The sequence below is a fragment of the Dryobates pubescens genome, chromosome 13, assembly GCF_014839835.1.
Source record: "Dryobates pubescens isolate bDryPub1 chromosome 13, bDryPub1.pri, whole genome shotgun sequence".
NCBI classification, from domain to species: domain Eukaryota; kingdom Metazoa; phylum Chordata; class Aves; order Piciformes; family Picidae; genus Dryobates; species Dryobates pubescens.
Window position 1 is genome coordinate 7,131,018 of NC_071624.1, and position 25,445 is coordinate 7,156,462.

General features: G+C 37.5%; 1 protein-coding gene across 6 annotated transcripts in view; it reads right to left on the minus strand.

Moving 5' to 3' along the window:
- Positions 1–266: 266 nt before the first annotated feature.
- The window catches only part of TRIP12 (thyroid hormone receptor interactor 12), a 74,802-nt gene continuing 49,623 nt past the window's right edge, over positions 267–25,445 (minus strand). For 2 of the 6 annotated variants that reach the window (XM_054166894.1, XM_054166892.1), the window contains 25 exons: positions 23,741–23,809; positions 23,454–23,619; positions 22,695–22,812; positions 22,395–22,551; positions 21,945–22,098; positions 21,186–21,414; positions 20,395–20,513; positions 19,573–19,780; positions 18,403–18,503; positions 18,111–18,285; positions 17,585–17,726; positions 16,419–16,610; positions 15,565–15,716; positions 13,670–13,842; positions 13,355–13,428; positions 13,061–13,260; positions 12,119–12,246; positions 11,654–11,805; positions 11,158–11,300; positions 9,876–10,032; positions 8,593–8,691; positions 7,968–8,082; positions 7,509–7,663; positions 6,920–7,084; positions 5,492–5,782 (listed from right to left, as the gene is read on the minus strand). In XM_054166894.1, the coding sequence (XP_054022869.1) occupies positions 5,522–5,782; positions 6,920–7,084; positions 7,509–7,663; positions 7,968–8,082; positions 8,593–8,691; positions 9,876–10,032; positions 11,158–11,300; positions 11,654–11,805; positions 12,119–12,246; positions 13,061–13,260; positions 13,355–13,428; positions 13,670–13,842; positions 15,565–15,716; positions 16,419–16,610; positions 17,585–17,726; positions 18,111–18,285; positions 18,403–18,503; positions 19,573–19,780; positions 20,395–20,513; positions 21,186–21,414; positions 21,945–22,098; positions 22,395–22,551; positions 22,695–22,812; positions 23,454–23,619; positions 23,741–23,809 (3,804 nt within the window). In that variant the 3' untranslated portion in view covers positions 5,492–5,521. Of the gene's footprint in view, positions 2,689–3,110; positions 3,215–3,402; positions 3,498–3,729; positions 3,844–5,491; positions 5,783–6,919; positions 7,085–7,508; positions 7,664–7,967; positions 8,083–8,592; positions 8,692–9,875; positions 10,033–11,157; positions 11,301–11,653; positions 11,806–12,118; positions 12,247–13,060; positions 13,261–13,354; positions 13,429–13,669; positions 13,843–15,564; positions 15,717–16,418; positions 16,611–17,584; positions 17,727–18,110; positions 18,286–18,402; positions 18,504–19,572; positions 19,781–20,394; positions 20,514–21,185; positions 21,415–21,944; positions 22,099–22,394; positions 22,552–22,694; positions 22,813–23,453; positions 23,620–23,740; positions 23,810–25,445 lie in introns of those variants that run through there. The other 4 variants (XM_054166897.1, XM_054166893.1, XM_054166896.1 and 1 more) reach the window with 4 other exon arrangements.

Genomic DNA, 25,445 nt, shown 5'->3' on the forward strand with positions numbered 1-25,445 from the left:
TCAACATCTGCACAGACCTATGATTGATTTTAGTGAGCTTTTCCCTCAATCCAAAGTTCTTGAGAAGGAGGAATCCCTGACATCTTTTTCCCAGCCCTTTACTTGTCCTCAGCTGCTCTCAGATACATTTCTGTTTGTAGGAAAATACTGCACTCACGGGAACTTTGATTCTTCAGTTTATTCTTATAATTTCCTATCTTTACCTCTTAAGGCAGGCTGCTCTCTTCTAATACACTGCAAAGTGCCCTGGTAGGGAAAAAGTGTTACCCAAAAAGCTCATTTTTCAGGCCACCTACATCCTTCACCTGTGCTGAAGATAAACAGCCAGTACAATAAAAATTGTCACCACAGGTACTCATTTTCATCCCCTCGTTTTTAAAAAAGGCAACCAACAACTGATTTTCCCCACTGAAACAGTTACATAATAGCTGCAATATCAAATTTGAAAGCTCCTCAAAATTTCAAAGCCGAAAGCCAGATTCTAGAGGGAGACAACATGGGTAAAAAAAAAATATCAATACACGTTATTTTAATACAAAATATTAGCTTTTTTTTTTTTTTACAAGTCAGTTTTTTGAAAATATAGAACCTTAAAAAATGAACAAATTGCTATCCACACACTATAAACACTTTTTTTGTGCTGTTTGATCAAGTTATCAGAACAATTTAAACGCCAGTCCATAGTTTAAATACTGCCTCGAAGTTTTATGAAAACTATGCCGCACTGTGCACTACCATTATTGTATGTACAATGTGAAGCATCTTCTTTCAGTTCTAATACCGTAGTAGAAACTGTTCTGTTACCAAGTTCTTTGTGCAAGGATTTCACATTCTACTCATGCTCATGACAGATTTGCATTACATTCCAGTGGCACTGGTATGAGCAACCACATGTAATTCTGTGAATGTTCACTGGAAGAATGTCCATTACATATTCTGGAAGTACAAATTCTTCTGCTGGATAAAAGAAAACTTGTTAGTTGAGGGGAAATACTAGCCTGATTAGCCAGAATGTAACAATTTCTAAGCACTGAAATGAATTTTGATTTCTCAAAGTTGAATAAAAATAATGAACTATCGCATTTTCATAGAGATGAACTATATATCAGGAACATCTCAGGAGTATCTGTAATTGCCTGGTTTTTGAACCCATAGAAAGGACAAAAAAAAATTTCCCTCTGAGATGGAGGTCTTTAAAGGTCTTGTTTTGGTAGTAAATCATCCACAAGTTGCAGGCTGTTAGCCAAGTAGGTACAGGATGATTTACTTGCATTACAGATTTACACAATTGAACTTTATGCATACAGTACAAAACTATGAACAAAAAGGTGAAACAAAGTTTTTTATTTATATTCAGGTAAAAACATTAACCTGATGAAGTAAATTATTGCAGATTTGAGAAATCAGCACATGAAACAGTTGGACAGAGCATTGCTTACAGGTGCTTTTATCCGTGTCAAAAGACAAAGGGTGAACTGTTTTTTGTTGAAAGCTAGCACTAAGGGCAGGGAGGGAAGAAGAGAAAAACTACAAAAGTAACCAGGAACTGTTTACTTAAACAGGGAATGAAACAACTAATTTGTCTTTTAAAAAACTTTACATCGATTCAAAATGCTCTGGCCTTACCACAATACACAATGGCCAGCCCAAGCTGTTGGATTTAACTACATGAAAGAAAGAATTCTTCCTAGCCTCTAGCAAGAGGCTTTTTGCTGCCTGAATCACTGTGTAAACAGCTCTAGAGCGTCAACTGGTAGACTGTCGCCATTATATCCTATCACTACAGTAAAACTATGCTATAAGAAAGGTTCTATCTAGTTACAAAGGCTGAATTATATTGACAATATATATTTTATTTCAGTAAAATTTAAATTATCTTAATCAGATAAAGAGGCATGAAGCAGTTAAATGCCCATGCTAACCAAAACATAACAATTGTTGAATGTTGCACACAAAAAGAACCAAGTGAATTGCACATCAGACAATACATGAGGATGGGTAAAATTAGAGGCAGGTGAGAGTACACAGAACTAGTCTACTAAACTAGGTTTGTCAAATACATGGTGTATTTTAATTTCTGTACTTATGTACAAAAGTTGTCTTTGGAGGAAAAACTTCAGACTTAGCTAGATGGATACACACAGCCCAGTATTAAACTGCACAGCGACATTTATTGTTCCAGCCTGGAAAAACATCCCTTTTTAAATTTCACACAGCAAAGCAAGTTAAAAACTTCACTCATCAAATAAATGATAATTTAAACAAGAACTTGCTAAAGAAACCTTGTCACAACAACTTTTAGGGCCTGATCACTTTAAGTCCATAAGGGCCTTTAATGAATATCAACCAAGTGTCTTTGTTTATAATCTGCAAGCCATTTTTCTACAACAAGAAGGCGTAACACGTTTCCTTGACTCAGGTGATATATTTAGAAAAGAATCATGAGTTTCTCTTTTGCTGTAACAGGCAGACATTGCATTTTTCATTGTGATCAGGAAAGATGGAATGACTGCTGCCCTTCTCTTGCAGCTATCAAGAGTTTTTCACGCATTATCTCAATAGTTGAATAGTCCGGCAGTTTGAGATAGTTCACACAAGTCATGACTGAGGGTAAGAAATCGTCTGGGTTCTCTGTAGACTCAAATGTCTTGCGTACAATTGTCAGCGGAGGATTCAAACTTCGAAAGCCTGGCAGTGAAGAGTTAAAAAATATACAGAATAAGGTTGTTATCTTGAGAACCCAGTTAACACCTTAGACATCTAAGTGACAGAAGCATGTCTCCCAACTATCTCATCTTCATTTAAAAAAACCAACAACCAACCAACCACTTTAGAATATGACTGAGACCGTGTAGCAAGCCTACTTTTAATTCTGTGATCTGTACGTGTAAAAAAACCTATTCCACTGATAGTATTTTAAGAGTTTGTTGATTTCATACACAAGATACTCAGAAATTTTCTGACTGTCCCTAGCAAAGACAGCAAATTCCTCATTTTTCCTCACTGCATCTCCCCTAAAATCTTTTACTACATTAAAATAATTAATTTCTTCTGAAATGCATTAATAACATTGAACTCATATATAGCAATACGTAACAAACAAAACCTACCTCCTACAGGCAGTCTGGGGCTACCTGTCACAAACTGAAGAAACAGTCTTTGCTGCTCACTATCAAAGCTACTGAGGATCTCAAACAGATACTTCACCGCTCGACTAAGGAGGGAAAATAGAGGTTATTAGCATTTTCTTTCTAGTTAAAATAATTGCACCAGATTTGTATTCAGTGTAATGTATTTCCAGATAAATGTAATCTAATTCTTTTACCCCGAATAACAGTATATCAAAATATATATATTTTTCTAATGCTACCATTGCTATATTTTTAACAAGACCATCATTACCTGTCATGTGTATAACCGTGATCTGGCCTGCAACACTCCATTAAAGTCTTTGCATCCCAAGTGTCTGTTTTACTGCCACACAAGAGCTGCTCCAACTATAAAAGTGGAGGGGAAAAAAAAAAGGGGGGGGGGGCGGGAAGTTAGTTTTCCCTTTCAGCAATTGAGGCAGAACAAGTATTGCCCATGCTAGTGGCTATGACAGACTTCTGCTTGCTGGAATGCCTTGCTGCAGAACAACCTCAGCCACTCCAACAAATGCCCTCCACATTCACAAAGGACCATACAACATAAGGTCACAAAAGCATCAGCACAAACCCATTTACCAACCTCCTCAGGATAGAAGTACTGAAGATGACTGAGGGGGAACACTGATTCAAATCCATCTCTGAATGAGTCAAACTGTCTGGCAACACCTTCATTCAGTGCCCAGAAAATAACCAACTGCAAGAAAGAAAGAACAAAAGTCATGTGAACAAAAGGAAGCACAGAACGATCACTACCATACAAGAGACTACAGCTGCAGAAATAACCTTTCTAGAAGGCTAGCTGTGCACTTACTGTAGTTGTGTGTAGTTTTAATTGACTCACAGAGATGCTCTCTAGCCCTGCTTTAATTAATAAGCTCAGCCCACAGTACATAAGCGTAGTGCTGCTGCAATACAACAGAATTGGAATTCACTGTTCTTTTTCCTTAACTGCTTTCTCCTGTGGTCTGCTCAATGCATATTAGCAAAAGTAATCTGGAGTTCAAACAACCACAGATTTAGAACACCCTAAGTATAGAAACCATGCAGAATTTAAACAACTTACTTGCGCCCCCCCTTTATATTTAACCTTGTTCTCTTTAAAAAAAGAATTCAGAATATATGGTTAAAATAAACCTACTTAAAATATTTTTAAAACAAATCTTAGCTTCATTTCATGTCACTGAGACTTGGTCAAGAATTTTTGTGGGTAGGTCTTTTTTGGTTTTGTTTTGTTGTTGCTTTTTGTGGGGAGGGGGAGAGGATTGTTTCAGGGTTCTGCTTGTCTTTTCTTATTGTATTTTTGTGCGGTTTTGTTGGTTTGTTTTAATTTAATCTGCAAGTTTTCACCTTCCGAAGTGGAAAGCACACACCTGAAACAATCATCACTGTGGGGAGATGAAGGAGACATGACACAAATGACAAAAATTTCTTATACGTCTCCTGCAGCCATTATTTCTCCACTAAATTAAGAAATGTGTCATACATGGCAGACTGCCAAATTCAGCTGTAGTGTAGGATGAGGGAGAATGGATTGAAGCTGGAAGAGGGTAGATTAAAACTGGGTATTAGGGAGAAGTTCTTTACAGTAAGGTTGGTGAGACACTAGAACAGGTTGCCCTGGGAAGTTGTGGAACATACTCCCTGAAGCATTCAAGACCAGGCTGGACGAAGCCTTGAGCAACCCTGTGTAGTGGAAGGTGTCCCTGATCATGACAGAGGGGTTAGAACTAGATGAACTTTAAGGTCCCTTCCAGCCCAAACCACTCTATGAACTAAATCACTGAATCACCTCCCCATTGATAGTGCTGTATTCCTGAGGCAAATATTTAACCCTTTCCCAATAACCTGCTCTAGAAAGCTCTCAAAGTCTATTAGCATCTGCTGCTAAGCCTTCCTACAAGAGTCAGACACTGAACTTCAGGTAAGATACATACCCCTATACTTTCACACAACAGGTTGTAAAACTGAAAAAGGAAGCTATAGCAGCAGACATGCTTACTTAGAATTGTAACTCCAAAAAGTCACTGTTACTACAGCAGTCCAAAATTCACTGAAGTAGGGGAAGCAAGGGCCAAACCACTATTGCAAATAAATCCATTACTATCCCCAGGTATGGGAACTTAAGAGTCTGAAAGTCCACAGCTCAAATTACTCCTTTACATCTTCTATCCAAACCAACTCCAAAATACAAAACCAAAAAATCCCGCAAAGCACTTCTGAACTTCTGATGACTTCGTAACACATAAACCAAACTCTTTTGTACTATGAAAAATTTCCAGTCAGGTGTGCCGACTAGGATTCAAAGTTTTTCCTGGAGTAATACTAGTACATAAGAGAAGCAATCAGTAGGAAAATTATTGCTGTGCACCAGTTCACAGAAATGAAGCAAAATGTACACAGAAGCAAACTACTTGAGAACGAGGTGAGGAAGAAAAGATGCTTTTAGTCCTAACTTTGCTTTTACATACTCTGAGGTACTCCTCTAAGTTGTGGATGGTGACTGGTGTATCTTTTCCCCCTTTTTTCAGTTCTATATTAGGAAAACCAGGCAGTGTGAAGTCCAGCCCTAGATCTTCCACTGAGCAGCCATTCATAGTCAGAGCCTCCAATGCATACTGTAGACTTTCTTTGGTCTAAAAAAAATTGGAAGCAAAAACAATTCATTCACGTTAACTTGTCCAATAGTTACGACTTCTAAAGCAGTTTTGACCCAGAAAACATCTATAAGGATATTACTACTATTACAGTACTCCTTGCTTCCCTTCGTATTTTTCATACATAACAGTAAACCAAGACAAACCAAATTAACTTCTTGAAGGATAAACTTGCAAGACAGTAACAATGCACTACTTTTTTTTGTAGCAATTTTGGAATTACTTTTAACTTCTTGCATATTCAGAAAACACTACTGCAAGACAAGGAGATGCACATTACTCTAATACTCTTAGGCTACATTTTCCCTTAGAATACTTAATGGCATTGATATTTGCATGCATACTGACATTTTTCAGCTTTCATCCACCAGGTTTCACGTTTTTCAAACTCTTGTTGGAAAATTAAAAGCGGTGATCAAGAAGAGAGAGTGAGACAGTGAGGTGAAGAGGAACAAAGGTCCACAAGCTTGCAATAACTTGGCTAGTAACAAAGCAGATGTATTAAGAGTATAAATTAGGTTACTACCACCTACCATCTATTAACATTGGATGCTAGAAAGCATGCATGCCAAAGACCCTTTATCGCTACTCTGCAACAGCAAAGAGTAGACAGCCTTGAAAAGTTCAGACTTTTCTGTATCTCCTAAAGAACCTGTATGCTCAAATAAGAAGGCAGTTCATACCAGTTCTGCATACAGCTCATTAGTGCCCACTTAAGGCACTTCTATGAAAAACCTGAGTATTTGTTAAAACCAATTAGGTAAAAAGCAAAGTCCATCACATGTTCAGAAATCCAAGTCAGATTTCTTTTTCCTCTGATATTAAGCTTGATTAGTGTTTTCAAAGTGAACCAAAAAGAAAAGGCTAGTTCAGGCAAGCATCTGGCAGCTTTAGCCATCTTGTATTAAGTGTCTAAGACTAGAGTCTACACTACAAGACAATCATGTTATAATTACTAGCCACTGATTAAATAACTATTCCTTTTATTAGGATTAAGTCATCATTAAGTCATTACCATCCCTGTTAAGCATTATCAGACACACTCAATTACAGCTACTTCACAAAAATCCAACCGTGTGAAGATGCACTCTTCCGTTCTTAGGGTTACTTTCCCACCTGTGTTTTGTCCTGTTCAAGTCTTTTCTTTTGTCTTACAATATCTTCAAGGTGATATATTGATTTGGCTACTACTGGATCAATACTGAACAAGTCATGTGATGTCAAGGAAGTTTCCTGTCGTAGCATCCATTTATAAAAAGGAAGCCCAAGAGGAAGGTCCACCTGGAAATCAGAATGTTTAGTGTTAATTGTCTTCCAAAACTGTATCTTTTGCTATTTTAGCTCTTGATTAGATCTAGAATACTATTTACTAATTCATAGTTTTGGCACAAAGTACTGCATGTGACTGTTTTCACCCAAGAAATTCACCGCCAAGAACACATAACTGTCTATCTAATGCATATACATTGGAACGAGCAGCAGCTAGCAGATGGAATCATAGGTCCAAATTGATCTTGTGGAAAGACTGGACAGAGATTCCAACAGCTTTTCCTTTTTTCACTATGGTCTCAACAGCCACTGTAAAGATCTTCAATGTACACTCCCATGAAAAATTCTGCTGCTTTCTTCTCTCCCATCCTCACCCAAAAGCTAGAGCTGAAAATAATTCTGTGCAACTCAATCACATTTTCCAGTTTATTCTCACCAGTCTAAAATCCATGATTGCCTTGGCCATTAGTTTCCCCAGAAAGCGGAACTTCATTTTAACTTTTGCAATGTGAGCTGGCTTGGCTGTTCTACCAAAAGGAAGTGCAAAAAGGCCTTGAAGGTTATGGATGTACTTGGTACCTTCCTGGCTTCCTGTTGAAGAAAGGGAAAAAACACCACAAAAATAAAAATCGAAGCTCCATGTCCAACACACACACTGCTAATTTCACCACAGATGCAAGTTCATGCAAGGTTGAAAGCAGCTATCAGATAACTGTAACAAAGTTTCTTCTAACACTGGTAAACCCCATAAAGATAATTGCACGCTATCATGAGGCATATTACTTGCCCAAAGACTGAGGTGCTCTTTCAATCAAAGCCATTCATGTAATTCAAGTCAGCTTACATCGATTCAACAGGAGATCAATATTGACACTTTATGTAATAAAACATTTACCTTTTGGATTGGCTAAAGTCACTTCTTCTCCTCTCCAAAGGCCTAAGTCTGCTCTCTGTAGTTCCTGAGATACAAGTGCATAGAACTCTAGTGTGGGGCCTAGGCCTGTGCCAACCTTCAGGGGAAGGGAAAGTGTGGGGAGCGGAAAGGGAATGAGATAGATAAATAAATGAGTCCATTAGGTCTGTCCAAGTATCAACATTTTTACTTAGTCTGAGAAATACAGTATACTACAAAGACACATTGCAAAAAGCATCTAGAGAATCTAAATGCAACATTCAAAGCTGTCATGTAAAAGACCACACATTGAAGGGCATAATGGTGGAACAAAAGTATTAACCACCTAATGATATTATAGAGGAAATGCACAAAGCTGTTTGCTTGGACTTAGAAAAAAATGTGCTCTGCAAAACAAGACTGATTATGAAGTTTAGTAGACAGAAAGTTACTCCTAGAAACTAAACATCACAACCAAGTGGGTTAGGGATAATTAGTAGGCAAAATTTTGTGGTACCAGCAATGGGAAGGTCCAAGAGTCTGACAAGTCATTTTAGGAAATTCATAGCTTTCTTGTATTAATCTTCAGTAAAAAAGGGTTAAATTAGACTGCATTGTTATTACTTACTTCATTCTCATACTGGATTTCCAACATGGCTCTTGAACTGCCTAGATCCTGCATCACAGATTCTGCCTGTTTCAACAGCTCATCTCTGTTCACAGTGCGCTACACATTAGAGAAGTTTTAAGTAGTGAAATTATGTCTGTAAGTCCCAGCTCCCAAGGCAGTTACAACAGGAAAAAATAATAAGTTAAGCAAGTTTTTCCACCCCATGCTAGTAGTTCCACAGTTCAATAAATTGTAAAGTTTATACTTCAATAAAGCAATTCTTACCTCTATGTGAAAACTAACTAGCATTGAAGTGTTAGACATAAAATGAAAAAACAATGCCTTACTCTCAAAGCTTATACAATCAGAGTAACTAACAGGTACTACACTCTTGCCAAGAATACAGCAGAAGGACTATAACACAGCAAAGAAGTGTTGTCATGGGATGTTACATACCTTAAACTAACAGCAGAAGAAAACACAGAATAAAGATACCAAAATCCAGCAACCTAAAGGAATATTCTTAAACCCTGCCCCTGAGGATTCTCTGGCAGGGAAAGTTGCAGGTTTCAAAGAACAAAATAAATCAAACATGCAACCAAAAAACAAACCCAAGAAACAACACACCAAAAAAACCCCACAACAACACTGGGATTCCTGCACATTAGAAGCTATATTCTAGTTGAACTAGATTCTCTCATTTCTTCCCCACCCCGCTCCTTTCCCCAGAGGTGTTCAACACCTTACAATAGATTTACACTGTACAGCAAAACCTAATTAAAATAACAGCTCTACAATCTCAAGCCAGACACCTTAAAACAGTTGCATCTCATTTTTATCATGTTGTGAAAGGATGGTTAATACTTTCCCAAAACACAAGGACAACGTTTTTGTTCATCTGGGTAACGCTAAATCCTATTACTTGAATTCTTCTGAAATTCTACATAAAGAAAACTAGAAGTTTACAAGCTAATACATGGAAATATCACTAATGGAACTAAAACCAGAAGTTTATTCTGGAGTATTGTTTCAAAAATTATATAGAGATTCCAAAAATCAAGCAGGATTTGAGATAACAGTGGAGCATAACCTAGACCCGGCTGCCACCTACTGACAGACACCTAGAAGACAGTGCTTTTGACTCCAGGGCTTCTGAAGGAAAAAAAAATAAACCTCCCCTTCATAGGTATACTAGAAAAATCCTCAAGTTTTACAAATCAGTCTTGCTAACAGTAATATTCTTAAAGACAATATAAAGATTAAAAATGGAATAAACGATCCCTTAAACAAGATATACCTACTTTTTTCCTGTCCAGTCGTGGTGCCACTCTGCTATCCTGAGAATCTGACTGATTGATTTCTGGATTAGTATCCAGTAGTCTTTGCATGGCTCGATCACGATCAAAAGCAGTTACATAAAACAGCATTTGACGGGTATCAAACGGAAAGAAAAATGGGCTGTAAAGAGCATTGGATTAGTTAGCTGGGTTCCAATACTTCCCTTCTAGTTACTATACTTATGAGCAAGAGTCTGGAATTTAATGTAAGATGGAAACATAAAATTCCAGGAACTTCTAACATCTCTAGAAAAATGGCCTTGGCTATGCAAAGGCTATATCAGAAAATAGATTGAAGGTTTTAACAAGTAAAAGAATATTTAAGTTATATTTAGTAATGGTAACACAGGTGTGAAGACAGTGGCTCAGTACCATGTATTTGGGAGGCAAAAGAGAGCAGCTGCCCACAACAGCATCATCATTCCACCTTCCACTATTCTAAAACAAGTCTTTCACAGATTATTTAAAGCAATCAAAGAAAGTTCTTGCTCTCATTCATCAGCTCCACTATTCTGAAAAGCATATGGACAGTGACGGCGCAGTCCTCCTCCACTGGCATTTAAGCGAAAAGGCAAACTTGCAGAACAAATTCTGCTGCAGAGGCTTGTATAATATACATTCACACTCATCATTTGTTGCCTAGATGTTTACAAAGGAAATTTAAAGATCTTACTTTAAAAACCAAAACCCACAAATAGTTTTCCTAGAGTACCTATTTCAATTGCTTCCAATGTTGCTTCAATTAACATGCTTGAAAAAGAATATCAACTCTGACATCCTATTCTTTTAAGCATAACAGTTTTACAGCTTATACTCTGTAGCAAGATACTACAAAGTACTCTATATATAGCTATAAAAAATTGTAACATTTTTATAAATGAGAAAAGTATTTTCCTTTGTACCATACTGAATATGCCAAGATAAATGTAATGACAAAAATACCATTAAGCAGTTTAACAGGAGAAAAAATGACCTGAAAAAACACAAGTACTATTATTATTTCAATAAGAAAACTACATACATCAGTTTGACCTATTTGAATTGATCAAAGCTTTGCAGCCAGTCTGTTCCTCCATATCTTGTTTAAACTATGCAGAGGTATAAACACCTAAGTTTCACTAAACTAGCAAGACTTCTGTGATGACCTTTAACTCTCCACCAGCATTTCCAAATGCCTTCTAACATAGGATGCACCTGAGCTGCCTAGCCAAGCAATTAGAACAGCTATACAGTAAGTCATTCATACCATGTTTTTCCAAGTTCTGTCAACCAAGTTGGTATGTTTCCTGTCATAATCACCAAAGGATCCTGAAGCTGCCTGTTTGCTTTCGCTGTCAATTTACTGTTGATAAATTCCGAGGTTGGAATTATCTCCTTGCAGATTGCATTCTGTGTATTAAATAAAAACAATGGACTTCCAGTTAAAGAAATGCTGGAAGAAATACCAAGTCTTTGTTAAGGGAGCTTTTCTATGCTTCCAATTTGCCTACTGTAACAGGAAAACCCCCCAAACTTTCAGCATTTCTTTGGTCATACAGACTCTAAGCCATGAAGAAAGATCAAGAAGATTTTAACATTAATTTTCTTTTCAGGAATAGTATTTATCTTTGAATGTTAAGGGGAAGATGATAGTATTTGTATTTTTCTGTCTCAATGAGGGGTGGATGGGGGAAAAAAGGCTACTTTAAGGATAGAGTTGCCTGTATCAAGTATGAAAGTGACTTAAAAAGAGCACTACTTACATCATACAAGTAATACCAGTATCGACTGATAGCATGTAAAACCCTCAGAAGAAGAATAACATCTAATGAAGGATCTTCAAATGTTATGTTTTCAGGTGGAGTAGAGATGAGGTAAACTTCTAGAGGATTTAACACCGAAGGGCATACACCATCTAGTGGGGAAGTGGGGGGGGGAACAAAAAAAAAACAACCAAAAACACAACAGAGGAAGTTATCAAATGTAATTCCTCCCAAGAATTATTAGGAGCCTAGATAATATTAAGTTATAGCACTCACTTAACTACAACAGTTTAGACAATTCAGTAAGAAGCTTATTTTGAGTTTTAATACACACATTAACGTATGTTTACTTTTCTTATATATTGCTTGCTTTAAAAGAAACACTATGGTGTCTTTAAACACACTGTAAAATTTCTGAAAGGGTGGAGAGGCAAACATAACGTATTAGCAAGGAAACACACTCACCATGCCACAATTCATCATGCTTTTTAGAATTTCTAGGAGATGTTTTTGTAGGAGCAGTTTGTGCTCTTCCTCTTTTACCACCAACACAGTCCTTATTGCCATCTTCATCCTCTCTCACAGGTTTGTACCTAAAAAAGTAATTCAAAGTTAAAAACATGTTTGTGAAATACTAATTTACATGGAAACAAAAGTAGTTAATAGAATGGTCAGATTACCAGAATTTTACCAGAATAACTGTTTAAAGTAAAGAGAAGAAAAATGCATTTAGGTATGACCCAGCCTTTGATACTAGGCTATCAGAACCAAAATGTCATAGAAGGGAGAAAAAATGGGGACCCTCTGGCTCCATGAACTGGAAAAGAAGCAGAAGGTAAATAAACAAAAAACCTGAAGTGGTTTGAGGTTGTTTTTTATTTTGTTTGGGTTTTTCATATGGTTGGGTTTTGGGGTTTTTTTGCTTGAGTAACACACTTCAGCATTACAAAGAAAAAACACTGATGAATGTTAAAATATTTGATATAGTCATAGATCAATACTGCTCCTTGCAAAGTATGGCTAGAGAATACATACATCTGCACAGAAATTGTGGAAACCAGTATGAAGCTGACGATTATTTGTAGACTGCAGATACAATTCTATACTGTTTGTGGCTAGTTACCTAACAGTAAGAATCATTCCCCTCCTTTGAGCAGGCATCAAATATATAAGATTCCCCATTTCTTGTCCATCAGCTTCACTCATGAGCTAGAAAATGTCAGCAGCTAACAATGAATTCTTCTTAAGATGTACCTTCCTCAAGCAGATTTGGAAATGCAAAGCTTCACAGTTTTGGAGGAGAACAACACCCACAACCAGAGAAGAGCTGTTGTTGAATTTTCTTTATGCATACAGAACTAGAAAACTGGAAATACTGTCCTCCCCTGATTTCTCTAGCCAACTTACCAAATGGTATGTGTTTTTGTCCAAATCCCAGCTCTTCCTAGTGGGTTGCTTTCATCATCTGTAGATTCCCTCTCCTCCTCAGCTTGCAAACTGTACTGCCTAACTGCTTGATACACAGTCATATTGTATGGCAGCAAGTGATCTCCAATGTAAAATTGTAGTCTATGTCTCACATTCCCTGAATTTAAGAATTGAGCAGCCTGAACAACAACAAAAACACACCACCACACAAGTTAGGAAATTCGTTGCTTGCCCTTCTCTCTCCCTCCCCTTATATCCTGATCAAAAGCTTACCAAAGATTCATCTATTTCTTCATCTGACCCATCATCATCACTATCTTCATCATCTTCTCTAACTCTTCCATAGCCTGAGGCAAGAGAAAAGAAAGACACCCTCATTTGTTTTTACTCAAAACACAGCCACGCTTTTGTACTAACTTTTACAAACTCCGTTGTTTGAAATGGTTCCAAAATATATGTTATAAAAAGGTTCAGAAAAGGAAGGCTCTGCCCAGCCTCAGTCTCCTCCGCTGTGAACAAGACAATTTATAAGTACCTCCCATATGTCTTCAGTATAATCTTTACAAGTGACTATATATCTATACATACCTCTAACTACAAGGTATCTTTCAATGGCTTGTACCAAAGCCAGAGGATCAATCTTCACAGGACCACCTTTCCACTGCTTCACATTAGCGCAGTCTGGATGTCTTTGCAGCTGGCATTTCAACTGATGTGTATTGAAGAATTTTAATGCTTGGGATCCTCTGTTAAGAGAAAAACTCAAAATAATTTGTGAAAAAAGTTGCTACACAAAGAATCTAATATATGGTTACAATTAAAAAAAGGCATTTAAACAGGCCCATACACACATTTACAAATGCATGTGTTCTGAGTATCGTTTATCTGGAGGGAAAAAAAAGATACATAGATATAAAGGCTTGGATAAGATGTAAAATTTTATTTCACAAAAACATCAGAAACCAAGTTGGACAACATCTGCCTTCCAAGAGAAGTCTATTCTAAGGTCTGATTACAATATGTCCTATATTGACCATCTCTGAAGTCTGAAGTTCAAGGGCCAGTTGATGCCATGTGAGATTTAGAGCTGTGCTTACCTGCAGTGCATTAAGGATCAGAATCGGGGATGGAAAATACAAGTGTCCATTTGCTTATGCTTTATTAAAGACCTAAAGAGACAGCCTGAAAGCTGTTATTTTTTCCAGGCATAGTTTACACACATGCGCCATCTCACTATACTGTATTTTTATACACAAACTTGCTATACTGAGCTGCTTCAATTTCCAGTGCAAGACTATCAAATACTAATGCCTCAAAATCCTCACTGACAAAATCCACATTAAGATTAGCAGTCTGACTTCAATGTTCTGTTTTCTATCAAAAAGAATAGTACAATTTTGCTTCTATGATTAGCAGCTTTAGAACTTCTGTTATCTCACTTTTTACAGCTACAGCACATATGAGGAAGTGTTGTGAGATTACTGAGCATATACTATTTGCAAAAGCCAGTATCAAGACAATTAAGTCCTTCAAGTACTAGGAATCTGTGTTTGCATTCATTCCCGTGGATTTTAAGTTTCACAAAGTACTGAATTTCATCATAAGCTGGATTAATGCTATAGCGTAAGGCTCTAATACATCTACTGTAACAGATATTGTGTCACAATTAGTGACAAAAAAAATCCACACTATCTTACTACCTGAGAAACAGAAGACTTGGCATTTCAAACTTTAAAGAATAATTTTCAAAAATTTCTTTTCAGTGCCCCCCCCCCCCCCCGTCATGCCTACGTAGTCACAAGAATGTCTATAATCAAGTTGAACTTCTAGCGAGCACCACAAAATACTTCCAAAACCTATATGCAACTTATACTGAAACAGACTTAATAACTGCTGTATACCGAACAAAAAATGTTGATTTAAAGTACAGAAAAAATGTAGAAAGATATTCAGTCACTCATACTTGTTACTTACAGTAAGACAGATTACATTTGGAATCAAATTTATTAAGACAAAGACCAAGTCTACAGTTATTTTAAACTATGCTGATAGCCAACATATATCACTCAATCCATAACCATCCTAATGTACAGAACCCATCTGAAGAACAAAGTTAAGCACAGCAATACAAACTCTCAGCAGTTCAATTACCTTACTGAAAAAATAAAAATCAGTGTCTCAGCAATAATTATTTCTTCCCAGTGTTTACATAAGGATCCCAAATGAATTTTTTAAGCTTGGACTTCAGAGATTGCATTTCAAATTACATGTTCACCCTCAGCATAAGTGAGAGAAATTTCAAGATACTGAGCAAGTGTTTGGTTAAACAGTTGTATTTATTTATATACTGTTAAACTGTGTAGTTGCTTTTGTCTTTAATAGGGTCAAACGTTTCCATTACCTCCTGGAACCTTCAGCACTGAAAACATGTTTTGGAAAATAAAAACTTCCGATAAAATTGTTACCTGAGCATTAATCCTTACCTGCTCCCTGTTCCATTTCCACTAGGGAAGTCATGCACTTTGACAGGAAACTGTTCCATTTGACTGAGGCAATTGTTCATTTTATGGACTAATGCCAACAAAGGTGCATTTTCTAATGGCTCTAATCTTCCAAGTGGTTCTTCTCCAGGAAGCTGAAACACATTCCAGTCTATTAGTTACGTGTCTGAATGAATCCATTTTCTACAACTTATACCACAAGCTACTGTTTCTCGTTTGTTGAAACCAAAAACCAACACCACCACAACCCACAAAGTTTAAAGAAAAAGAAATTAAGCATCACTGCTCTTAGCAGTAATAGGATGACACACAGCAAGTTCACGAAAGGCTTCTCTCTACTGGTTTCAATTGAATAGCCCTACAGATTTTAAGAACTCATCCTTAAAAACAAGCAGTATGTATGTTTCATGGAAGATGCAACTATCTACCTTCCTCTCTTCCACTTGCAATTTCTTCCTTTAAGAACAGGACAGTCAAGTTTCTTGCAGTATTTCAGACTAAAGAGCAAGCGATAAATCTACTATCCAAACTCTTTCTACATCAACTTCTTAAAAGTCAGGAATAACTTTTAAGTCTCAAACAAATGGCCATTTTGGAATCTTTTTTCCATTGTTGTGTGGAATTTTCCACAATTATAGGACATTTTAAAGAATTTATGACCTGTGAAGATATAGAACAAAGCTAAAGGTGCAGTGTTATAGATCTTAGGCATAAAACCAACATTCCTTCCATACTCCACCTTTAAGTCAAGGTCACTGCTGAACCTGTCAGTCAAGTAAGTACAATCTGAGAGATATACAACTAAGAATGACAAAACAATAAACAAGAAAACTTACTGGAGAAGAAAAAAATACATGAAGAAATCTCTTCAATCTGATATCCCTGCTTACAGCATCTTTCTCACTTTTAGATGTCAAGTAAAGTAGCAGTTGTTTAACAAACCCACTATGCTGGATTTCAAATGACGAGACGTCAGACTCCGAGACAATGCTGCGGATTTCTACAAGGCACTCTGTTCCACCATCCACCTGAAAAATATGAAGGCTGTACTGTACTGTGCAGGTAATAAGGGTTTAAGAAATACTGGTTTTCCTCTCACTGCATGGAACAGCTCTAAAGAGGGAGGGGGTAGGCGCAAATAACCCAGAAAGCCTGGACTGTATAGTAACTCAATGCAAGCAATAACAGAGTGAATAATCTGAGGCTAAGAAATTTCTCTGTTCAAGGGGGAGGCATTACAGGCAACACCTATGTTTTCTCTGTTGTAAGAGAAATAGAAAGTTACACTTCTATTTCATGCAATGTAAAGATGAGCTCCAAAAGTAATATTTAGAATAAATACAAACCACCACACAAAAAATCCCACCCAACTCAGGTATCTATTTTGTGTGACATTCATGGGAAAGAAGAGAGAAAGTTTCATGTTTAATGATTGCTTAGATCAAAGCACAGAACAAAACTTGGTTCTCTAGCTACTTTTAAAATTTACAGCTTTAAACAATCTCTTAAGAATCCCAGCTGCCTTAGAAGCCAGTCTCAAGTTTTAAGATGCTGCAGATTTGTCCCATTCTGTAGTTCTTCTATTCTTTCAACAGAAGACTACTTCCCTCTTGTCCTCCCACCCTGAAAGCTCTTATTACAAACTGTATTCTTCTTTAGGTGTAAAGTCAACCCCTAACACTTAACTGTAGAATTCTTAAATTTTAAACAAAATGCTGCTAGTAATATGTTGCTAGGAATCAAAAATACCCTTGTTAATACTAGTCATTTATCATCAGCTGTGCCAGTTTACGTATAAATTCTTCAAAAACCCAAACCAAACAACACACCAAGCAAAGCACTGCAAGTTCAGAAACACTGTACCATCATTTGAGATAACAAAAACTGTGCTTTAAGTATTGGCCATGCTGTCTAAAATGTTCAGCTTTCCTCTAGCTTCCTTTTAAACACTTCTACTGCTTCCACTACCACCTAAGCCCCAAGAAAGCTTGCTATTTCAAACCTGGAGGTTGAGTTGTTCAGTTGCAGTGCAAAGTCTCTGTAATACATTTAGTGCTGGATTGCTTCCATCCATGTTTTCAGAACTAAAATAACGTTCTACAAATTTATGGGCTTGCTCCTTAATCCAGCCCTTAATTTTTTCTCTGTAAAGAAGCACACAAGACATTTGGCCATACTTAACATGTGCATACTCCAATATCACAAGTAAACACAGCCAGAGTATCATTTTCCCCTTACATAATAAGCAAAGACAAAACCCCTTCCCTCTTACTCCAACACTGCAAAGGTCTATTCTCTACAGATTTCCTGCATCTTTTTCCCCCCAATTCAGATTTTTCCCAAGCATGCTACTTTAAACTATTAAGAAGTTCTCTACCTTAATTTCCTGATTTTTCTTTTACAGTTATTTTAACAAGGGTTAAACTCCAACTGTTTTGATAGGTGCTACTGATGGCTTACCCTAAAAAGGCAGCTGCACCTCCATGTCATCACCATATTACAAGTATTTTGATTGTGTGTGTACGTACCTGTTATTGGAAATGGTATCCTTGGAAGCAGCCCTTGCAAGACCACTTACTCCTGCAGTTCGTGCTGGTTCAATGTTATTACTGTTGGACTGTGTGCTTAATCTTCCCCATGTTTTAGGATTTAAACTTGCCAAGAAAGAAGATTTAGGAGACTGAGTAGCTGTAGGGCTTTTAGCTGGTAGAAGTAATGACAAAATTAAGAGATCAGCAGGTTTATTTCAGCTAGCACTTCTCATTGATTATAAGCTTATTTTTAATAGGAGATGAGTATCATATTTTAAGAATTACTTACCTTGATTGTCTACTTTGTCATCATCTCTTGGAGGAGAGTACTTTGGTCTCCTTGGCCCTCGTTTTGGCAGTCTTTTTCTCTTTAGAACATCACTCAGTCGTCTGTCCAAATTTAAAAGCAACATGTTTCCATCTACCATATTCATATGCATACCCACCCCTCAGTTTAAGGTGCATCTGCCAGATACTTCCTTAAGAATTAAAACAGGTTTCATCCCCTGACGAGGTGGGCACAAAGGAAGAATTGTATTTTAATTGTAAAGACATGTGACTACTCCACCCAGAAAGAAGGGGTTTTCCTTGCTGACACCTTTGTAATATGGGCAAAGACAGCCAGAAGTGACACTGAATAAAGGTTTCTCATAATTTGCACTATTAAATTTGTGTAAACATCTGGTTATACTTTTATTTTAATACACTTAAAAGGAAAACAGAAACAACAAAAAAAGCCCAAAACAAATCCTAACTAAGTATCAAGAGGCACTGGATATTTGGACCTGCCTCCCCTATTAAGCCGCATAAAACACTTCTTCAGTAGTTCATGGAACTTCTACTCACCAAGCCCTGCACTTCAAGTTCACATTCCAGTTCTGGTTAAAATTAATTTCCTTACTAGGCCAATACATTAAACACATACATTTCACCTTTAAAATAAAGGCAAACTGCTTAAGCACTAAATTTATTCCTACGAGTGGTTTTAATTTTACAAGCATTAAAAATGGTTGTACTCCAACAAAATAACTTGACTTTTTCCCCCTCCAGGTCTTCAGCAGAAATGAACGATGCACCACAACTATTGTTTTGCTCAATCTCTGTCCTCAACAGCTACATGAGATGACAGCTGTTGCTCTTTGCATTCTCCAGTGTTCCCCCAAACAGCAGACTGTTTCATACTATTACATCATAACTATCAAGTCACTAGACTTCCATTTTAAATACTTAACATAAACCAAAACTACCCATTGGCAGCTTCAACACCACCCTCCATTTAGTACCCTTAGAGTGAAATACCACAGCAAAATACAGATGATGTGTAGCAGCCATATCAGCAAAGACTTTAGAAAATAACAAGCACCAAAACAACCCATGATACCAAAACCACACACAAAAAATTCACATGAAACAAAACCACCACCCTAACAGAAAGTTACACCACAGAAAGTGCACCTACCCCTGTGGGCTCAGATCCAAAGAATCCTCCCGGCTGTGCTGCAAGCTGGGAGAGCCCAAATCCGCAGCTGCGTTGCCAGCAGCAGTGGCAGTCCCAGTACTTATAGTTGTAGTGGTACCAAGCATTCCTGATCCATTAGTGCATACTTTTGGTGGGCTCGTCAGCAAAGCCTCAGACTCTGCTAAGTTCTTCACTTGGTGCATCACCCCTTTGCAAAAGAAGGAATCTTTTGTTTTGGTTGTGGGGAATTTTTGGTGGGAGCAGCAGGGACAAAGGCTTGAAAGTGTGTAATTTGAACCTCTGTTTTGATTACAGCAGTACTGGCTCATCCCACCCATCTATACTAAGTAAAAGTTCAATCTTTCTTCAAAGAAAGAATTAACCTACATAGTCGTTTGTTTTTAAAACTAATAAAAGGACAACAGCACTATCAGTACCTAAAGAAACCCCCAAAACCCCAGGGGATTAGAACAAACACTTTCTGCCAAAGGTTCACCAGTTTTGTCCAGTAAGACTACCCATGTGACTTCAGCAAGCAATCTTCAACCCAAATGTAAATTCACTAGCATCTAGCAAGCCTGTACAAACTTGTTTCATGTTCCAAATAAACAAATCTATCTCCTTCAGAGTGTGTCAGCTCTTCCTTAGTCATATGAAGATAGCTTGCATGGAATGGACTTTTTAGTATTCAAAAGCAATATTAACATTTTACAGCTTGGGGAAAGAAGGGGGGAGGAAATCAAACAGGGGGTAGAGGATATGCTTTTACAATACTAAGTATGGAGTTTGAGGGCAAAAAAAAAAGAAGGCAGCATGACTTACCTTCTCTTCTGAAGTAAACACTAAAAATGTCAGGCAATTTTTGCATTAAAATCTCTGCCATTTGCAGGGCTCCAACTACTATCTTAAGGTCTTGACTCGACAGCATGGAAGCAATATGACTAAAACAGAGAATGTATTGGAATTAGGTTTATCTTTCCATTTTTTGTATTAAAAATAAGCTAATTTATCTTGCACTCTTAAGTACTGGAGACAGAAAGAAAACTTATTTCAGTGTGCTTTTGTAAAATCTATAAATAAAAGGAATGGAAAAAAGACCTCTTCCCATTTAAATAACTTTTACAAAGTTTTAACAAATGACATAATCTTCCTCTGTATCACCATGTTCTTTAAAGGAACCAGATACTGCCTTTGAAAATGCAGTCAGTTTATACTGCAAACGCATCTTTTTCTCTAGATCCTAACTTTATGGTACAATAAGTGGGAGAGGTTTCACTAATAGAACTTACCACCTGAAGGTCATGCATCATTCACATTGTATTACCTCAAAAGTAATCTTGCCCTCAGAAAAGTTTACAGGCACATTTTAGAAATAAGGAAAACAGTAAGTGGCAATATTAGACATGACTAGCACGCAGTCACAGAGTTACACTCTCTAATATCTAAAATTGGCACTTAGTGCAAAAAAATTCCCAAGGAGATGACAGCCTCATCTTTTGAAAAATAAATTACTGAGAACTGAAAATTACAACTATCCCCTGAAAAAGAGGACTCAAAAATGTTTGAGTTGTAAGCTCAAAATGAGGCTCATTCATAAGGGTTAATGAACCCACCTTGAAACAGCATGGTTTTTCAGTACATCTTTCAGAAGTTCAGCATCAGCAAAATAAATTATCCTAAGAATTGCTCTAAGGCACTTGTGTCTAACTGCAGGTCCAGCTGAAGAACTATATACTTCATAAAGAACACCAAACAATGTTTTGATAAATGATTTTGCCAGTTCTGGGTCCTCTTTCATTAGTTGTGCTCGAGCATCATCCTTCTTCAATTCTGAATGTCCACCTGTGAGAAACATGCAACAAATCACTACACAGTACTTTGCATCTCTACTCTTCATTTAAGAAGCAGAAGTCAAACTGATGGCAAGAGTGTAGGCACAAATTCTCCTCAAGCAACAGAAGTTGGTTTCTTCAGTTTTCTTATATATTGCGGTAGAGTAACAAGTAGTCCTTACAGAGTCTTCATGAAATAAAGAGCTGTATTAACAAAACTCTTTCAGAAAATTCCAAGCCAGAAATGTTCCCATCTCGCTCACAATTTAATGCATTTTCTGTTCCCAGGAAAAAGAGTTCACGTATTAAAAACAACACACTTCAGCAGTTCGAGTTCTGTGGTAAAACTGTCTTCACTGACAGAAATCAGAATAGACAGATGCTCCACAGAAAACACACACAACAGAAAAAAAGAGAAAGGTAAGCTACAACTATTGCATAACCCAGAATTGGGTTGGAGTGGGCAACCTTGAAAAGGGCCCTTCCAACTCAAAATATTCTATGATACATCAGGCATAGCTGGAGCCAGCAGGTACTCACTAGTATTTGTATTGGCTAGAGGGTTTGGTTTTCGCTGAATGGCACGTGCTGTTCCAGTATCCTCATTGATTTGCTGCATAGAGTTAAAGTCTATAGTATAGACACGCCCAAGCGTAGACAGGCTGATCTCATCCTCACCAACCTGATGAGCTGCCTAGAAACAAGAGCAAGCCTGAAGTTAAATTCCCTAAAAACCAAGAAACTACATGAAAGGTGAGGAAAGGGGCAACAGTAGGAAAACCAAACAAGTGACAGACAGAAGAATAGTGTTTCGGCAGTTCACACCTAAGTGATACCAAAGTAGTGCAATACTACAGTAGGAGCATAGAGAAAACTCATGTGTTTTGCTCAGAAAGAGTAAGATTGATATCTTCAAAGCTGTAAAGCACTTGATTCCCTGTACAACCACATATATTTAAAGAACACCACACAAGGATGTGGCATTACTACCTCTATTATTCGACTGTCAATCCTGTTATAGGGATGCCAAAGACCCCTGTCATCTCGCCACTGCCATATTGCACCATCCGTGTTTTGTGCATTTCCTTTCTTCAGCATAGTATCAACAGCAAAGATTCCTTCTTTTGGCAGGCAAGGCATCAGTTCACTGTAAAGGACGTAAAACCACTATTTTACTACAAAATATAATATAGTCCCATCTAAACTGAAAACCATATGCCTTCATTCTACAGAAGTTAGGGATTTTAATATACCAAAACCAGACCTGTAACTTCAAGATGCATAACATACCAGATAAGAGAAGTAAGCTCATAAAGTTCTTGAGGACTCCGTGGAACGAGGTCAATTTGTTCCTGACAACTCCCATTTGAGGCTCCACAAAGGAGGAAATGAAGTGTTTCTGCAATGTCTATTAAAAAAACGTGAAATTGCCACTGTCAGACTATGGACTCCATTTTGTCTTGAATGCTGTGCAAGAAGATAGTTGTCCAAATCAAACAGACAGTAGACAGCAAGACAAAAGCCTTGTGGGTTTTTTTAATTTGGGGGTTTTTACCTGTAGGGGACATTCTATACAGGGCACAGCAGAACACAAGGGAGTATATAGGGCAGTTAAGATGAGAAGTCAAAATTAATTAAATGAAAAGAAGATGAGCAAGAACTAAGACAGCTGCACAGAAGTTACATTTCTTAAGGTCTTCTCTTAGAAAACCATGTTTCCCCCACCTGGCAAAGGCTACAAAAGAATTATTCAACTGGTGTTGGAATGAGAATAACTTGTGCCACTATGACAGACTCAAAATTAGGCAAGCACTCCAGTGACACCACCTACAGAAAGGACGGGGGGAAAATCCTCAGAAAAACAACCCCAAAATAACCCCCACACAACCAAAAGAACAGCAAAAAAACACACTAACTAAACTTTGTGTCCCAAAGGAAGCAATAGTAAGAAAGAAAAATTAACCCCACTATTTATAATCAAGTGCACAGAATTCCACACAGACCATAGGCACGAGTATGTCCCCCAGAACACGAAGAGTAAGAACTCACTTTGCTTCATTAGTTGGACTGCAAGAGTAGGGCAATTGGAGCACATTAAGGAAAACATGCGCACCACCATGATGAACATTCCTGAGCTCAGGATAGGAGGCGTCACTACCAAAAGTTGCTGGATATTTGTTAACAAGTCCTTAGAAGCGACCTGCTGAAGCAAGTTCTTCAGGAGGGAACAACAAAATTCAAAACATTAGTCTGACTTCAAAAGGTAAGCTCTTAGGAGAAACTGAAGGAGGGAAGAAGGAAACAAAAATTCACCCCCAAAAACCCCACACCCTTACCTCCTCATGCTGGAAGTTGTCTACTAGCCGTGCAAAACAGAGACAAGTGCTTTCAACAGACTTTTTGTCCTATTATAAAAAAACAATTTGTTTAAATTAAGGTATTTAAACTTGATTAGATTACCCTGTCATTTTGTACCTTTAGTAAAATTTCTCCAAAAAGGACAGTCAAATCACATTTTACAGATTATTACAGCTCTGAATGTTAAATGCATTGATACAGTCTAAACTGACCTCCTGATATGGCTGTGCTCCTGCATATTCCCTGGGAAACACCTCACACTTGCAACACAAATACCTCTATGGACTTTTAAAGGTGAATAAATGGATCTATAATATCCTTTTTGGATTCTACAAGGAGGAAACAAAAGGCAAGAGAGCTACAAAGCCAAAGCAACAGAAGATACAAATAATAAGCAGGAGTGAGGGCTACTGTTCTACAGACTACATTAAGTCTGATTTTTACTTTTTTTTTTAATATTATGCAGTGCAGCCAAGACAGCAAATCCAAAGACAACAAAACAGTAATGACTGTTCCAAAAACAGCTCCAGTTAAAAGTTCTTAGCAACACTTGATGTTCATCTAAATACAACACTGTCACAGTGGTTGAACACTAAAAGAGGTTGACCAGAGAGGTAAAGCGTTCATATGTGAAGATATAAAAAACACAAAACCCACCACATCACACACCGAAAACAAAACACACCACAATCACTACACAGAAGAGCCCAAATTACAATGAACCAGTTGGACATGATCCCAGACAATCTGCTCTAGCTGACCTTGCTTAAACTGTGGGTTAGGATTTACTTTTTTGCTACAAAAATTCAAAATTTCTTGAAATCTTACTTTTGTGAGCTTCTATTCAGAGTGCAGAAGTCAACATTTGTCCCTACTACTGCTGAGAATTGTGCTTCCTGTCTGAAAACCACCATCTAAGTAAGGCTGACATTTGACTTCTGTGAAGCTGCCTCAAAGATTCAAGTAGTCTCTCAGCAAGATGATGTTGGCAAAATTAACAATAGCTCAAGAATACACAGAAACATTACCTGGTAACTTTCGCTTAGTTGTGTTACAGAACAAATTTTCCCCCCCTTTTAACAGGCATCTGCCAACCAAGCAGTAAGTCAAAAAAATCACTTTCAGTGCAATAGTCATTGCAAGCACTCATTTATGACCATAGTAGCACCACAGGACAGGCAGATATTAGAAGCCCTACAATTTAAGTTTCATCACATTGAACAAGTGTGCAAGAGTAGAAATTCTCTTTTTAAAAAAAAAGTTGCAAGCCCTCCCAAAAAGTCAGATCAGGGGAAAAAAAGTCAATCATAAAAATTGAAGTTTTCTGACTTGAAGCAGGAAGAAACCTTGCAAAACATTCATCAGGAAAAAAGAACAGTAACGCTACCATATTTCCTCTTACTGATAGGCAACAAAGACTACAAAACCACTAACATGCATGCCTTAAACTTAAGGCCTTCAAGGAGGAAGTCCTAAAGCCTCAGGAACAGATTGTCTTCATGGGCCAAAAGTCAAGTTGATGGGGAAGAAGGGACCCAGCTGAACAGAGAGATCTTGTTGCTGCTTAGGGAGAAAAGGAGAGTTTGTGGTCCTTGGAAGAAGGGCTAGGCCATTCTAGAGGACTACACAGTTTCTATGAGACTGTACAGGGAGAAGGGCCAAAGCCCAACTGGAAACTAATTT